Source organism: Aptenodytes patagonicus, chromosome 3 (assembly GCF_965638725.1).
Source record: "Aptenodytes patagonicus chromosome 3, bAptPat1.pri.cur, whole genome shotgun sequence".
Lineage (NCBI taxonomy): Eukaryota > Metazoa > Chordata > Aves > Sphenisciformes > Spheniscidae > Aptenodytes > Aptenodytes patagonicus.
The window spans coordinates 78,569,679-78,585,435 of NC_134951.1; the positions used below are offsets into that span (position 1 = coordinate 78,569,679).

Sequence of the window (15,757 nt, forward strand, 5' to 3'; positions counted from 1 at the left end):
GAGCTTCTAAGACACCCACCCGCATGGCACAGTGCCACCCAACCCCTCTCTGGACTGCAGAGAGGGTGGTGGGAAATCAGGAAAAAAGGCCCAGTCTGGATCTAACTTTTTCAGTTCACGTGGAACTTAAGCACACCATTACCAACTGGTTAAACAAAACCGCTAGGAAAGAAGCAATGTGAGGGTTTTTGGGTGTGTTTTTAAGATACAGCCTAATGGCTTTAGACTTCACCCGCTTCCCAGGCAGGCTTTGATTTCAGTTTCCTTGGCCTCAGCTGACCGCACACATCCTCCTGCTGAGGGAGGCTGCGGGGGCAGGCTGTGAGCGTGGCAGCTGCTGTGCACTTGTGGGTCCACGTCCCCCTCCCCAGCTCCACATGGAGCCCTTGCAGCCACGGAGGCGAAAGTTTGGTGTGGAGTGGTGCTGTGCCGGGCTTGGGGTAACACAGCTGTAAGTGGCTGCAGGAGGGGAATTCTTGTTACCTTGCTTCAGCCATTCCTGCCTGAGAAGAGGAGGTAGAAGAGGAGGGGGCGCATCTGTGTGATGCAGGGAATGATCTTGGAGTGCTGGTCCACAAAGCAGCTTTTGTAGCTGGTTAGGCCACTGTTGCTCTGATGGCTGATGGGCAGCGAGACCAGGTGAAGAACCGGTTCTGTTTCTGTCCCCAGGCCAGAATGGCCTTCTAAGCTGGTTTATTTTTTTGGAGTGTATTGAGACGAGGTCTTTAATTTTTTTTGCCTGGTTGCCTAAACAGTGCACGTCACTTTCCAGACTATTTTTCACTTTTTTCCATCTTTAAAATGGTACCTTCACTTTATGCTTTTCTTTCTGATGGAAGCAGCTGTTGTCAGCAAAAGGTGTTGGAGTGGCAAGTGTCTAGCCATAGACAGCATGAAGCACCGTTGGAGCCTGATATAACTGGATTTTTTGGGGGGTGTCCCACAATGAATTCTACCTAAAGTCTTACAGATCTTCTACGGTAAGAAATAGCTGTTTTGGCCATAAGTATTTTATATTATGGCTTCCCAAAGCTATTGCTGGTGCATAATTCCTTAGTGAATGCTTTTTATCTTTTGTATCACTGCAAAAATATGGTCAGGTGAAAATTGTGTTCCCTGATGTAGGTGGGAGAGGCTTTCCTTGGAAATGGAGTAGTGTGGAGAGTGAGGGTGGCTGCAGGGATGAGGCATACGCAGTACTGGAGTTTGCGGGAAAGCTCTTCCTTTACCATTACATGGCTCAATGTAGACACACCAGTTTCACAGTGTACTTACCTATTTTTTATACAACCCGGTTGTCAAGCCTTGTTCGCATGTGGTGCCCAGCCACTGCTACGCTAAACTTTTCATTTGCTTGCATGTTGGTGGAATTTTCCATCTATGCTTGCTCCTTAAAATGCCTCCTCTTTGAGGAGCTGGTTTGGCTAATAAAAACCCCCCAAGTGCTGTGGCTGTTAGCAGCTTTTCTGGACAAAAGGAACATATGTGCTCTGATTAGGTTAAATGCAAATTGTCCCTGGGTGAATTAAGGTCTGATTTCAAATGAAACCTAAAAAATAAAGCTTGCAACATGTAGTTTAATAATTTATGGAGTTAGTCTTGACTTTTGGTCAAATGTTTTTGTTACTTAAATAGCTTTGCTGCCAACTAAATATATCAGTGCTGCAGAGAAGACCTAGATCAGGTTTTTGGGGTAGTTTTGATGCCAAAATGCCAACCCTAGATGACATTTTGGAGAATGTTGGAGAATTTGACAGGTTCCAGAAGCAAACCTTCTTTGTCCTGTGTTTGCTTTCTGCTGCCTTCACCCCGGTGTATGTGGGTGTCATCTTCTTCGGGTTCATCCCCGAGCATCGCTGCTTCAGTCCCGGGGTGGCTGAGCTGAGCCAGCGGTGTGGCTGGAGCCTGGAGGAGCAGCTGAATCACACGGTTCCTGAGTGGGGTGGCCGTGGGGCCAGTTTCGGCAGCCGCTGCAGGAGGTACGAGGTGGACTGGAACGCGACAGACGTCAGCTGCACCGACCCCCTCGGCAGCCTCGTGGGCAACTGGAGCACCGTCCCCCTTGGTCCCTGCCAGGATGGCTGGGTCTACGACTCCCCGGGGACTTCTCTCGTGACTGAGGTAAAAACAAATACCCCCCCCTTCCCTTGCCCCCTCAGTTACAGGCAAGCTGAGGGACGTGGGAGAGGGTTGGTGTAGCCTAGACTGTGTTAAAATGACGCCTGCTTACCTGGATGGGGGGATCCTCTTGCTGCGAACTCGCACAGGGTGCTTTGCAAGTTGTCTTCCCTCTGTCCTTGCTGTGAAGCATTGCCTTGGCTGCTCAGGAGGCTTGTATCTCCAGCTGGGGAGCAAAGCGTATTTCAGCAAATAAATTCCTAGGTAGATAAAGTCCAGTTGTGAATGAAACTCCTGTCACATGAGAGGTCCGAGGGGTGGAGGTGTGTAAACAGCGCCTGTGAGGGATCAGCGGCTCGCAGCACTACAAACAAAACCGGCTGATCCCTAAGTGGTGGGCGCGCTGCACAGACCGCCTAATCTTCCTGGGATCTGCGCCCGGATGTGAAGGTCTCGATTTCTTCTCTTTTTTTTAGTGAAGAAAGTCTTTTAAAGTTTGTTTCAAATATGATTGAATGACTATGGGTGGGGGAAAGGTAATTACCTCCTACAATTAAACAACTTAATTCAGGAATAAATTGCAGAAAATCCAATGGCTGTTTTGTGTTCTCAGAAGATGTGTCAATAAACTGAAAATGGTATTTAAGCTACTTGGGGTACTTCAGGGTTTTAGGTGCTTTAACTTTAAAAACAAATCAGTATCTGGGATGACAAACTTGATTTTGTCATAGAAAGTTCCACCAAATTTTTAGAGATGGTGGAAATCAGGGTTCTTGCCCCCATATATCTAACACAAAGACAAGAGCAGGTAAATTCTGTGCTCTAGCAACTTCAGCATTTATGGTTTTGCAAGAGGTCGGACCTAGATTTTAGGTGGTGTACTGTAAGTGTACTTCTTTCAGCAAAGTATGGACTGTGTGATATTAAAGTGAGGAAGTGAGACACCTCAAACGGAGCGTGACCCAGGACTTCTACAAAGCAGCAGCACAGCAGGCACATCTCACTGCAAAAGGGTCCGGGTGCCCCCACCATGATCTCTTGAGATTGTGGGAAGCTGAAAACTTGCAGTCTGTGAGGATTCGTGCAGTCACGCTCTCACATCAGTCATCTTCCCTTTTCTTCTGAAGGGGGTGCAAGGCCAGGCCTGCGGGCCGCTTCCTTCACAGGATGACCAGAAACGTCACGTGCCTCTGTGTGCATTTTGCAATGTGTTTTGCTTCTGGATGTGACTGTTTCTGTTAAGGCTCTTGGGCTCTGTTAAGTTGTCCCTTGCTCTGGCAGCTAAGCAAGGGAAAGAATAGTGCAGAGTAAAGCACGTTACTTTGCTCAAAGGAAAAATTTACACATGGAAGAATATCCTCATGGAAAGCCCCACAGAGCATCAGGAGGATTATCTGGTTTTATGCTGATTAAAGATGAATAGCTTTAAATAAACGCAGCTACCAGTAGGATGGGAAGGGATTCTTAGTCATGTTAGGACAGTTTTTTGAGATAACTTATTCTCCAGTAGCTTTTATGTATATCTACTTAAGTAAGATAAGAGAACTAAGGCCAGATGGCAAATATATGTGCGTACCCATGTGGTATAAAGCTTGGCCCTGGATACAAAATACCTGGTCTCCAGACGCATTAGGCTGTAGGACAATTTAGTTGAGCAAAAGGCCAGAGCAGAAAGAAAACGCTGTGGCCTCAGGGGCAGATGCAGATACCTCCTCCCACCCTCCTTCGGGGAGCTGGTGCTCCACGGGAAGCGGGACGATGCAGGCTTCTGCAAGCATCTAGGATACCTTTAGTGAAGGCATCACCCTTAGTCCTGAGGGGTCTGCAAGGACTACTGTGGCATGCAAAGGTATGAGGCAACCAGAACTCCTTAGAAATGTTCACCATCAGCCACAAAAAAAGCTGTTTGAAAAGCCCAGGGTGATCATCAGGTCCATGCTGATTTGATCAACAAAGCCTAACACAATTTAGGGTCCCGATCTTGAAAGGTCATAACTCAGTTACGTGCTTTCCAGTAACGAGACATGAGATGTGCATGGGAAATACCAGGAAACTGCTCAAGGGCTTGATCCTGTTTTTAATTTTGGACACATAATTAAGTCAGTAGGGTTTCCGGGTGCTGATAAAATGGTTATTGACCCAGAAACAAATTTAAATCTTTAACTGAAGTGAAGGAAACTTGTGGATGTGAGCCAGCTCCTTGTTTCACTCTCTTGCTTCTAACTGTGGTTGCTCCTTTAGTTTAACCTGGTGTGCGAGGACTCCTGGAAGCTGGACCTCTTTCAGTCTTCTGTGAATGCTGGGTTTTTTATTGGCTCCATAAACATTGGCTACATAGCAGACAGGTACGTGTGGGCTGACAGTAAAACCCTCTGACCTCCCTTATCAGTGTTCAGCAGCTAAGCTTAGATAAAGGCAGAGAAAGGTTGTGCAACTGCTATCATCTCTGCTCTTAAAAGAAGGTCAACCACCTGGATGTTCAGTCATGGTATGAGGAACGGGGACTCTGTCTCTTAGGTCATACCTGGTGGTTTGCACAAATCTCCTGTTCAGCGAGTCCTGCAAGAGTCTGTGAGGACTATTTTAGGACCGTACACCCCAAACTTCCTACCGTGCCACCATAGCCCTGGGGTGTTAACTGAAGCCAGAAAACGCTGGTTTAGAGCCCCCACTTGATCTGTCACACTCTGTGTGGCTGCAGCTTGGAAACATCTTGCTTCCTTTGGAGAAACTTTGAAATAGTAGGCGCAGAGATTGCCAGATAGGTACAGCAGCAGTCGCTGTGAAAAAGCAGAAATCCCTGTGTCCTGGCATCTTTAGCTCCCTGTTCAGAGACAGCTGCCCTAGCCCAGGTGGCTGGGGTTAAAAAGAAACAAATGCCAGTATTTGAAGGCCCTTTTTCCCCCTTCTTCCCCTCCTGCCTAGGACTGTTAGTACAGCAGGCTCTGAGTTGCTCCAGCTGTGAAATGCAGCCCACTCGCAACAAGATCCATACATATTAGATTTTTGGAGATTAAGATTGTGGTATATAAACCTGTTACAAAGTTCGTGCATGCAGACATATCAGAATCATAATATTAACCCATACTTATTTTTCACTGCCATTATGAAAAAACAGATTACTAAGATGCATGTTCTGAAATTCAGGGATAACAGTCACAGTACAAATATATATAAATACGGGACTATTGTTCTTTAACTTGGGAAATTTTTCTTTTTCCTGAAAGCCTTTGTGGAATTGCAGAGCAATTGGCACAGTAATTTTTCAGGAAATAGAAAAGCAGATAAGTGAGTAATGGGTTAAGAATAAAAGTCAGTATGTATCTATCCCTTGTATAGCAAAGTTGGATTTTTTTTTTCTTTCCCAAAGATGCACAAAGCTCTTACTAGTTTAAAACGCCTGTGTTTTCATGATTAGTGTTTTGCTTTACATGTATTATCTTCCAATCCAGGTTTGGACGTAAATTTTGCCTCTTAAATACAATTCTTGCAAATGTTGTCTGTGGAATCCTTCTGGTCTTTGTGCCCACCTACCTGTGGATAGTCATCTTCCGGTTCTTGCAAGGGCTGGTCAGCAAGGGCTGCTGGACCGCAGGCTACATCCTGGGTGAGTTCAGACCTTTTCCCAGGAGCAAGACTGGCTGCAGAAGATGAAGAAAAAAAAACAACACCAAAACAAAAAAACCCGAGCAAAAGCCATTTAAAAAATGCCTCCCATGGTGTTTTATCAAGGAGATTTCTCCCTCTTTGACTTCTCAGGATTTTTTTCAAGCACTGTCATTAGGGAGAAGCAACAGTGGCTTGAGCCTTCAAAGCTCAAGCAAGCAGTGGTATATCAGGGCTGTTACCTCAAGATAGGCTTTCCCCTGTGGTGCAGCTCCCCTTTGCAGATCTGGGCCCCCGGGGCTCCTCTCCCTCCCCTCAAGCACCAGCTGGGGAAGGCGATGGCCCTAGGGCAGACTGCAGCCGCTCCAGCCCAGTCACAGATGGGGTGATGACAGAGGAGGCCATTAAAGAAGCAGGCAGAGGGTGGGGAAAATTGGAGGCATTTTTGTGACACAAAGAGAATTAAAGGGCAAACACAGGCTTTACAGCCTAAAAATAACTGAAGAACAGTATGTGCTTGCTGAGAAAAAGACAAGTTGTTTGAGTATCTATGCACTTGTCGGAGTGGAGGCCAACACGTGGGATTGCAAAGCAATGCGAGGAGCCAGGCTGTGCTGATGCCTCTCCCAGAGCCTTGCACTGATTGTGTCTGGTGGTGAAGCATGGCTGTGTGGCAGCAGGGTTGGGGCCGGCTCAGGACCACTTTCTGGTGCATGGTTGAGCTGCCTGGGACTTCTCTGATTTAAAAGATGTGTAGATGAGGCACTTAGGGACATGGTTTAGTGGGCATGGTGGTGTTGGGTTGACGGTTGGACTCGATGATCTTAGAGGTCTCTTCCAACCTTAATGATTCTATGATTTCTCTGGTGTGGAGTTCAGGCTCTTGTCAAAAATAGCCAACACCAAGCAATCACTGAAGCAGCAAATTAAATATTTTAATTGCTGCCCAATAGAGCCTTATCTGGATTAGGATGTCAGGTGACTCTACCAAATAGCTCTGAGTGATCCAGGTCACTGTGATAGTGGAAAAAATATAAATGTCAACACCCTAAACTTCTATTAAGTCTTTTAGCGGGGACATCTTGCTAATGCAGTTATCCAGATGTCTGATATAAATAAAAACATCTAGTCCACAGTCCAGACTACCTTCTGCCAAGACATGATTGTTCCTTCCTGTGCATATTCTACATGGTTGCTTGGCCTCTTAAATCTATTCCTGGCACAAATGAAATCTTCATCACGTCTTCTGGGGATCTTTATGCCATTTTAGAGCATAAAATCCCTATCAGGACAATGACTTGCCCTATCCTCGTATTTTCCCTCTATTACACCTTGTTACTTCTGGATTCTTCTTGAAACTCTCTCATGAGAGACAAGCCACCCAGAATCAGCCCCAAAGCCCCTTTAAACTTGTATCCTCTCCCTAAGGGTGACTAATACTGAATGCCCAGGGAAGGGTACAAGGACAGAGCAACCTTGTTGTCACACTCTCCTGGGACACTTGTCTACCCTTCAGGTGCTTTTGGCTCAGTCCAGCTGAGCCTGAGGAGATGTCTTTGTGTGTCGTTCGGCCAAGCAGTATTAGCTAATCCATGGCTCCAAAACACAGCACTTCCTTCAGTTGCTAAATAACTGCTTTCTGTTCTTTTTCTAATCAGTTTGCTTTCTTGAAATCACACAACTGGATGCAAAGTTTTGAGTGTGCTTGTGCCTGCCTACTGGAATAGTTACTTTTAGCTCTGTACCAACGAGACTTAACCTGTGGGTCTATCCTGTGATGTGCGGTTGCAAAGTGTAGATGAGTTGTGAAGCCATCCTGACCAGGAAGCTGTATGCCATCCTGTGGTACAAGCATTTCTTATATACTTGGAGTGAGATGCAGGCTGAAAGGCTGCACTTAAAAAACAAAATATGATGTTTTGTTATTGGGTTGGAGACATGTATGTTGGCGTTAGATTTTTACCATCTGTGCACTTTCAGGAATGTTTGATTTACTCAGAGATTTCCATGACAGAGGACAGTACTGGATGCCTTAGGCCAGTGTAAGTGCAGGAGCAGTGTTTTCTCCTCTGCTGAGAGTTTGGGTGACAGAAAAGCAAACCTTTCTCTGCAAGCAGCAGGGGATTTTTGTCTTGAGGCTTTATGCCAGGAAGCCCAGGATTACCAAGATGGCTTCTTCAGGGCGTTAACGCAGCATTGGTCTTCTAGCGTCCCCGCAGAGCAAGTTACTGCTGCGCTGAGTGGTCATGGCTGAGCTGTCATTTACCTGTCTCTGTGTGTGTTTGCAGTGACGGAAGTCGTTGGTCCGAAGTACCGGAGGACGGTGGGCATCCTCTACCAGACGGCCTTCTCTGTTGGGCTCCTGGTCTTTGATGCCATTGCTTATGCCATCCCTCACTGGCGGTGGCTGCAGCTCACCGTCACCCTGCCGAGCTGCTTCTTCCTGCTCTACTACTGGTAAACAGGCTTTTGTTGTACCTCTGCCCACGACCCAAAAACCAGCTTCTTCCGCCTCCCAGGGCTTGATACTGAGGGAGATTTGGCACTGCTTTTCGGTTATGTGTGCCTCTTAGTGCAAAGAGGAGGTACACAGCAAAAAGGAGAGGGAAATAGGACCCCTCAGCATCTGAGACTTCATTGCATCTTAGCCTATGCGCCGCACCTGACTTCTGTTTAAAAGAAAGACCACTTCGAAAAACACTGGAGGAAGAGTGGTTTAGTATTGTATATTATCTTCATTAAGCATTTTGTAAAGGAAAAGAAATGCCTTAACATAATTTAGTGGATCCTACGCCAAAAATATGGTTATTGAGAGATTGTTGAATGCTAACATAACTGTAACAAGTTGTTTACATGTTCTTTTAAGGAAAAAAAGTTGCGGCTTTTTGTGGTCCAACCAAAAGAAGGCATGTGGGTTCACCTTTATTTTGGATTCTCTCCTCTCTTTTTGATTGATATTTTTCAGTTTGAGTGCTTTGATTTGAGAAATTGTCTGGATGGGTCGAGAGGTTAGGAATAGTAGAAAGAGATTTGTTGCCTTCCTTTTTCCATGTTTGTGAATTGGTAAGCCAGTTCTAGCTTGTTTACTTCTTCTTAACCTGTGATGGCACAACTGGAAAATGACTCCCTAAGAGGAGCCAGTTTGTGGTGAACAGGCTGAATAAAATGATAGCACTACTCTCGCTCAAAGCCCTTCCCTGATTTATCTTTAGTAAACTCTTCTCTGACTAAAGCCACTACCACAACTGCTTGTCTTCCCACTTCAGCAGCGGGATGTACTACTTTTCCTGATGGGTGGTGGAGGGAAACACACAAAAAACAAACAAAGAAAAAACCCACCTGCCTCTATTCAACCAAAGCCCTCTCTCCACAGTCTCCATACACGGGAGCACTATGTGAGCTTTATGGTTTTGTACATAATAGCATCCACTCACATTGTAGGTGCCTCCCAGAGTCTCCCAGGTGGCTGATCTCTCAAGGAAAAAATGACAAAGCTATGAAAATTGTCAGTGATATGGCTAAAAAAAATCAGAAAAAGATGCCTTCCCATTTTGAGGTGAGCTCAGGGTTTGCTTATGCATGTAAGCAAGCATCATGAAAGTCCCTTCCATCAGTTTCTTCCGGTAGAAACTCACTCTGCTTTGTACTTTGTACTGGCTCTTCCACAGGATATTAAATTTGAAGAGGAAGATGGCGGAAAGCAGAGTCCTTCACTCATCGACCTTGTCAGGACACCGCAGATGAGAAGAAACACATTCATTTTGATGTACAACTGGTAAGAAGATAACGTTGGAGAGCTGGTTTTGAAGCTCTGGTTACGAAGGCTCCAGCAGGACACAGACCTTGGTCCTCCAATTGACTAATGAAGCCGGGATGCTCTTCTCTGCCCAGGTTCACGAGCTCCGTCCTCTACCAGGGGCTCATCATGCACATGGGAGTAGCCTCTGGGAACATGTATCTGGATTTCCTCTATTCTGCGCTTGTCGAGTTCCCAGCCGCCTTCATAATCATCGTCACCATTGACCACGTTGGGCGGCGCTACCCCTGGGCTGCGGCAAACCTGGTGGCTGGGGCCGCCTGCCTTGTCACAGCCCTGATCCCAGAGGGTGAGTCACCTGCGTGAGGCCACATGGTGGCTTCCCACCCTCGCGTTACCCCTGGGAACAGCACCCACCCACCACCCTTTTCCTGAGGTCCAGCCCCAAAGGTCTGCAAACCCATGCCCACCGTCTGGTGCTGCCTCCCTGACTTTTAGTAGCGCTCCTCATGCTGCAGAAGTGAAATGAGGTTGATTTGTAGCACTGCTAATAATAAATCTCAAAGCACCTAGGTCCCCTGTGCTTTGGGAGGGTCCCCATGCCACAGCTCATGCGGCGCTGGCTCTTCCCATTCCCTCATTCACACAGGTGAAACAAGGCCCCTTCAAAACATCAAGTGATATGGGATCAAAGGTCCCACCTAAAATAACACTGGTGTATTAACTGACTCCTGCTGAATCGCTGGGATACTTTTAAATGTGTTGAATGCATTTTCACTGCAGACATACATTGGCTAAAAGTGATTGCTGCTTGCATCGGGAGAATGGGAATCACAATGGCTTTTGAAATGGTTTGTTTTGTAAACACTGAACTGTATCCAACATACATCAGGTAGGTGCACCCTCCTCCCCATTGGCATTTGGCCTGGACACAAATAGTTGAGGCCAATGTGTATGTTAACATTTTGTGCTAAACTAAGTTGTCCTCAAATGCTTCAGAACTACGCAGGTACTGCTGAACATAAAGTAGGTGGACCATAAGTAAAATGTGTTAAAAAGTAGATTCATGAAGACAACAAATGTACTTTAAGGCAGATGAAAACTCTTGTGACTGAAATAAAGGGAAAAGTGGAGACCACCAGGGTGGATGAGGGTTCTGAAGTCCCATGTAGTGCTTGGATTTGTATCTTGTTTGAATCAAAATAACATTTAAATGGATCTGTCCAGAGTGGAGTCTGCTATGGAGAATGTGTGTGAAATCAAGCCCTTCACCTGAGGACTGGATTTTTTCCCTATTTGTGAGTGGGCTGCAGAGTGAATAGCTCAGACGTAGATATGTGCGCTGCAGAAATCTAAAGCTTGGGAGTTAATTCTTCTTCAAAATTTCCTCTTTCTACCCAGTGACTGTAAGCCATTGCCTGCAGAGATGATGTCTGCACTGACCAGATGAATCTTACTCCTCCTTTCTTCACTGGAGAGACACTGATTATATGAAGCTACGCAACATATGAAATCATGAGACTTTATTAATCTTATTTCTCTATCCATAATGAATACAGTGGAGTTTTAAATTTTATTAATGGTGTATAGCAAACAGAAGGATCGTTTGCCAGCCCTTGCACTAGGTCACCTAAGATGTACTGAAGATAATGGTTTTACATTTTTATTACATCCGGAGACTCCCCTCAGACACTTTGGGCCTGATTCTCTTCTATCTTCAACCTTGGGAATTCACTTACATCTGTGAAAATACAGATATACTCTCCTGTTCCTATTTGCTAAGCTTTTTATTCTTGCAATATTTAGGTCTAAATATAACTTCTGGATGTGCCTACCAGTGGAAAACTAGGGCTTTGCAAACTGTTTTGGCATTTTGTCGTCTGCTGATCTGCATGCCCTATGCAAGGGTCAGAACTGTGATCCGTGCCCTTCTGTCCGCAGTACTGTGATGCTAATGTGATTCCTTTGCTTTTTAACCAGGAACCTCGGAGTGATGGTCTGCTCCTCCTTGTGCGATATTGGTGGAGTCATTGTCCCATTCATTGTCTACAGACTGGTGGAAGTCTGGCACGATCTGCCGCTGATAGTCTTCAGTAAGTGCTACCTTACCTCCTCGCCGGCCACTCCTGGGGTGCAGCAGCAGGGCCCAAGTTTCAAAGGGAGGGAAAAGCAGCTAAGGCAGTTGCCCCAAATTCAGCAGAAGCCATAGCCTTCAGTTTGTAACAACCTGAAGCTTGTTTATGCATTCATGTCTCCTTTGCCCTTATTATTGTTCCTTGCATTTTAAAGGAAGCTAGAGGTGAATACAGGTTCAACAGATGGCAAAGAGTTGAGAAATGTTCTAATGTTCTGATGAGATTAATATTTTGATGAATTCAAATCTGATCAATTACTGCTCTTCTGTGAGGTATATTGTCTCAGTCCAGGAGCCAAACCCTAGAATTTCACATAATTGCCTATTTAATGGAGTACAAGCGTGGCTGTTACACCTCAGCTTTTCTGACAGTCTGTTAACTGGCTGTTCTTCGGCGATGTGGAAAGAGGTTTGTAAATAAATGCAAGATGAGTGCTTGTAGATTAGTGATCTGAACTCTCAGGCCAGGGTCTGCAACACTTTTCTGAATCTTTAGATCAGCACACTATTTATAGAAAAATGTCTTGAATGGCAGTATGCAGTTTTTAACAGTCAGCACGTTTAGGAGGGTGCTTGGTAAATATAAAATATAGACACCGAACATGTACAAAGTGGGTAAAAGAAATTATCAGTGGAGAAGTTAATCACATTGTGTAGGAGATAATACATTGTGGATGTATTTTCTAAATCTTGTTATGTAAATAGCAGAAAAATTGAATCCGTTTCCTGGCATACACTTAGACCAGAAAGGGTTCTTTCCTCTTTACAGTTGTCTGTCCAGCCTGAGATGCCCTGGTTCAGTGAGTAACTCACAACTGAACTTGGCTCATTGCTGTCTCCATGTGGCTGCCACATCCTCCAGAGGTGGCACGCTGGTTTTGCATACAGAGCCTTGACGTGCTTCACACCTTGTGTGAAGAACAAAATAAAATGCCATTTATGAGTCCTTTGTGCCAGGCAGTAGAAAGTGGTGTATATGCTGGAAATTGGTATATGCAAACAAGCTCTTTGCGCATCTGTTTGATTTGAAGCTGTTCTTGGTTTGATTGCGGGTGGATTGGTGTTGCTTCTACCTGAAACTAAAGGAAGAGTTTTGCCTGAGACTGTTGAAGACGTTGAAAACTTTCACGGGTGAGTCAGGATGGTGAACTCTTAGCAGCTTTCACTTGAAATTGTGCAAAATGCCTGCCCAGAGCTCCTTGGGGAAGCCCAGGGGTTACTTGGCTGCCTCCTGTGCTTCCAAGAAGTTGCTAGTTAATTCCCAGACTCTAGCTGGAAAGATTTTCTTTTTACCACTTGCCTACCTAGGCATCTGAAAACAAGCAGCATAGGCCTTTATTGGCCTGTGAATAGCTGCCCTTGTCTCTCAAACCTGCTGCAACACTATTATAAATGTTATTTGTGCTTAAAAACCCTAACTGATCTTGTGGAACAGAAAAAGAGCGTTCTTGATAGCAGCTACTCATGCCGTGAGTGAAGCACCAGTATCTACTGAGGAGCCAGAGCAAAACTAGAGGATTTGAGGATTAGCTGCTCATTTTCTCTGCGGAAGAGGCAGGGCAAGTGACGAATTTGAAGTTAGGTGCTCCCTGAACACCTTCATTCCTGGTTTGCTGCTCATGTCTTGTTATTTTTGCAGGCAAAGTGCTCCAAAGGCCAAAAAGATCTATCTCCACGTCCAAACGTCAGAAGTAGCACATGACTGAAGAAGACTTAACTCTTTCTGGGTAGCCTGCTTTAAGGCACTAGCATGGAAAGGCAAACTGGAATAAATACTCTCTCCTGTCTTGCCTCCTTTTTTGTCTGCTTATCCTTTATTTACAATGTTTGGGGGTTTCTGATGGGATTGTCCCTATTACTGCATAGCTGCTTCCCTCTCTGTACACTATAATATAAATATGTTTCAGAGCTGGGAACTTTTCGTACCAGCTGTGTGGACCTCGACATGGGGGCAGATCTTAACTTGGGAATGGTGGGGTCCATTCCAGCAAAACTTTATAAGCTTCCATGAAGTCTGACTTTGTTGTTTTGTCTTATGAAGAGGCAGCATAATATGAGAGGTTTACTTCTGTTATGGAGCTGAGAAGACTACAAACCTCGTACAGTCTTGGTACAACTTGCAACAGATTTGCACAGGTTTTTTTTTGCTAGCCCTTATGTGTTATGGTGTTCATGTGAGTCCATGTGCCTGTATAGTAGCCCTCATCGGTGTTTTTATTGGCTATCCTCAAACTCACAAAGATGGCCATGTGGCAACTCCAGAGCATGAAAATAGGTGTGCATGGGAGAAAGACTTGCAGTCCTTCATAAAGTAATAGCCTTGCTCAGTTTTCAATGTGTAACCACTAAATTTTCTTGTCTTAATATAATCTTCATAGCGGATAATCTATACTTTTTTTTGTACAAAACTTTTCCTAAGCCTTCATAGCATTATAAATGTCTGCATGCACAGACATGCAGAATTTTATTAAAAATATTATGAGACTCCAGTCAGGGTGGAAAAAGCATTGCAGCTGCCAGGGGACAGAGCTCACCAGAGTCCTGCTCCACTGGAGGCTTAGGATGGGGTGGGGGCCAGGACAGAGCTGTATCTCTACGTGTTTGGAGGGGGCAGCCCTCTGCAGGGGCATCCCTTTGGAGTGAGTTGGGCTCAGGCTTAGGGACCTGCAGGACTCTGAGCTGGGATTTGGCCAGGGGTGCTGTGCCTTGGGGAGCACTGGGGCAACGCTGGGTCTGCCAAGAAATATCCAGCACCTTTCACAGTTCTCCTAGTCCTTCCCACTTAGCAACTGTAACAGTCTTGCTGTTGCAGAGGAAAACAGGCACAACAGTACTGTGGCCCCCCTTCACTGTTTCTGTCTTGCTGGTCCCTAGCACTGTTGGGGAACGCTGGCTTTCAATAAGGATGCTGTATGCAGGGCACAAGATACTGCTGCCATTTAATGATCATCTGCAGGGAGAGAGCTTCCAGCTGAGCAAACTGTTGCTGGAATCTTGCAGGCAGTGTGCTATTCCCCCATGATTGCTTCCTGGTGTGGGAGTACAGTGATCTTGCCCTTGCTTTCGGCTGGCCTGAGACCCAGTTAATGTTCAGTGTTGCTGTTAGGGCCTCAAAGGCAGGGAAGCATGTTGTCCAGCGAAGCAGGGCCATGATGAGGTTGCTCTGAGAAGGTAAGGACAGATCTGGAGTGATGTGACTTTGGCCCCGGCAGCTGCAAAACTAGTATTTGCTTCAGGGTCAGAGAGGAACAATCTGGTCCTGAGATGGGCAACAGGGACAGTGGGGATGTAATTATGTGTCCTGTGGAGCTGGTGTCCTGCTGTGATTGCAGAGATGTCTCTGCCCTGCAACAAAAGAAATCTGGCGGAACAACTGTCTTTATTATAGTTCATTGATTTGAAACCTGTTGAAAATTCTGTGCAGAAAGAAAATGGGGGAGGAAGCAATAAGTCAAGCGTAGCAAATACTGGGATGAATAAATGAGTAACTACAGAAGCTGACTCGTAAGACCATTACCCATCACACTGGCATTTTTTTCCATAAGCAATGCTACTGCCACAGCAGGAGCTGCAGAGATGGGAGGCTCTAGTGTGCCTTTGCTTTGCAGTCACCTGCAAGTTAGGCTTGCCAAGCTGCTGAAGAGGGCTTTAAACTAAAATTCCCGGGGGAGGGGAGCCTCAATCCATCCCACTCCTACCAGTTTGATCGGGGGCCGAACTTCAATGCCTCTATGCAAACGCACGTAGCATGGGGAATAAACAAGAGGAGTTAGAGATGTGTGCACGCCTGCAGGGCTATGATTTTATTGGCATCATGGAGACGTGGTGGGATGGCTCCTATGATTGGAGTGTTGGGAATGACCAGCTGGAGTGCATGGAGCTCTGCCTGGGGATGGATGAGGAGCCGACTGAGAGCTTATGGGTCAGGATTAAAGGGAGGCCAGGGACAGGTGACATTATAGTAGGGGTCTGCTACAGGCAACCCAACCAGGAAGACCGAGCAGATGAAGCCCTCTATAGACATATAGGAGCAGCCTCACATTTAGAAGCCCTGGTCCTCACGAGGGACTTCAACCACCCCGACATCTGTTGGAGGGACAACACAGGAGGGCATAAGCAATCCGGGAGGTTCCTGGAATGCG

At 45.9% G+C, this 15,757-nt stretch overlaps 1 protein-coding gene across 2 annotated transcripts; it reads left to right on the top strand.

Moving 5' to 3' along the window:
* The first annotated feature begins 1,710 nt into the window (after positions 1-1,710).
* Positions 1,711-13,409, top strand: LOC143158239 (solute carrier family 22 member 2-like). 2 transcript variants are annotated; one of them, XM_076333937.1, is made up of 11 exons: positions 1,711-2,121; positions 4,360-4,463; positions 5,571-5,725; positions 8,013-8,181; positions 9,166-9,280; positions 9,393-9,499; positions 9,616-9,830; positions 10,265-10,373; positions 11,462-11,574; positions 12,647-12,746; positions 13,255-13,409. In XM_076333937.1, exons 1-11 carry the CDS (start codon positions 1,711-1,713, stop codon positions 13,319-13,321), a joined length of 1,665 nt encoding a protein of 554 aa, XP_076190052.1. In that variant the 3' UTR covers positions 13,322-13,409. The 2 variants fall into 2 exon arrangements, with proteins under 2 accessions (XP_076190052.1, XP_076190053.1); XM_076333938.1 differs by lacking the exons at positions 12,647-12,746; positions 13,255-13,409 and having other exon boundaries at positions 10,883-11,528.
* Positions 13,410-15,757: the final 2,348 nt, after the last annotated feature.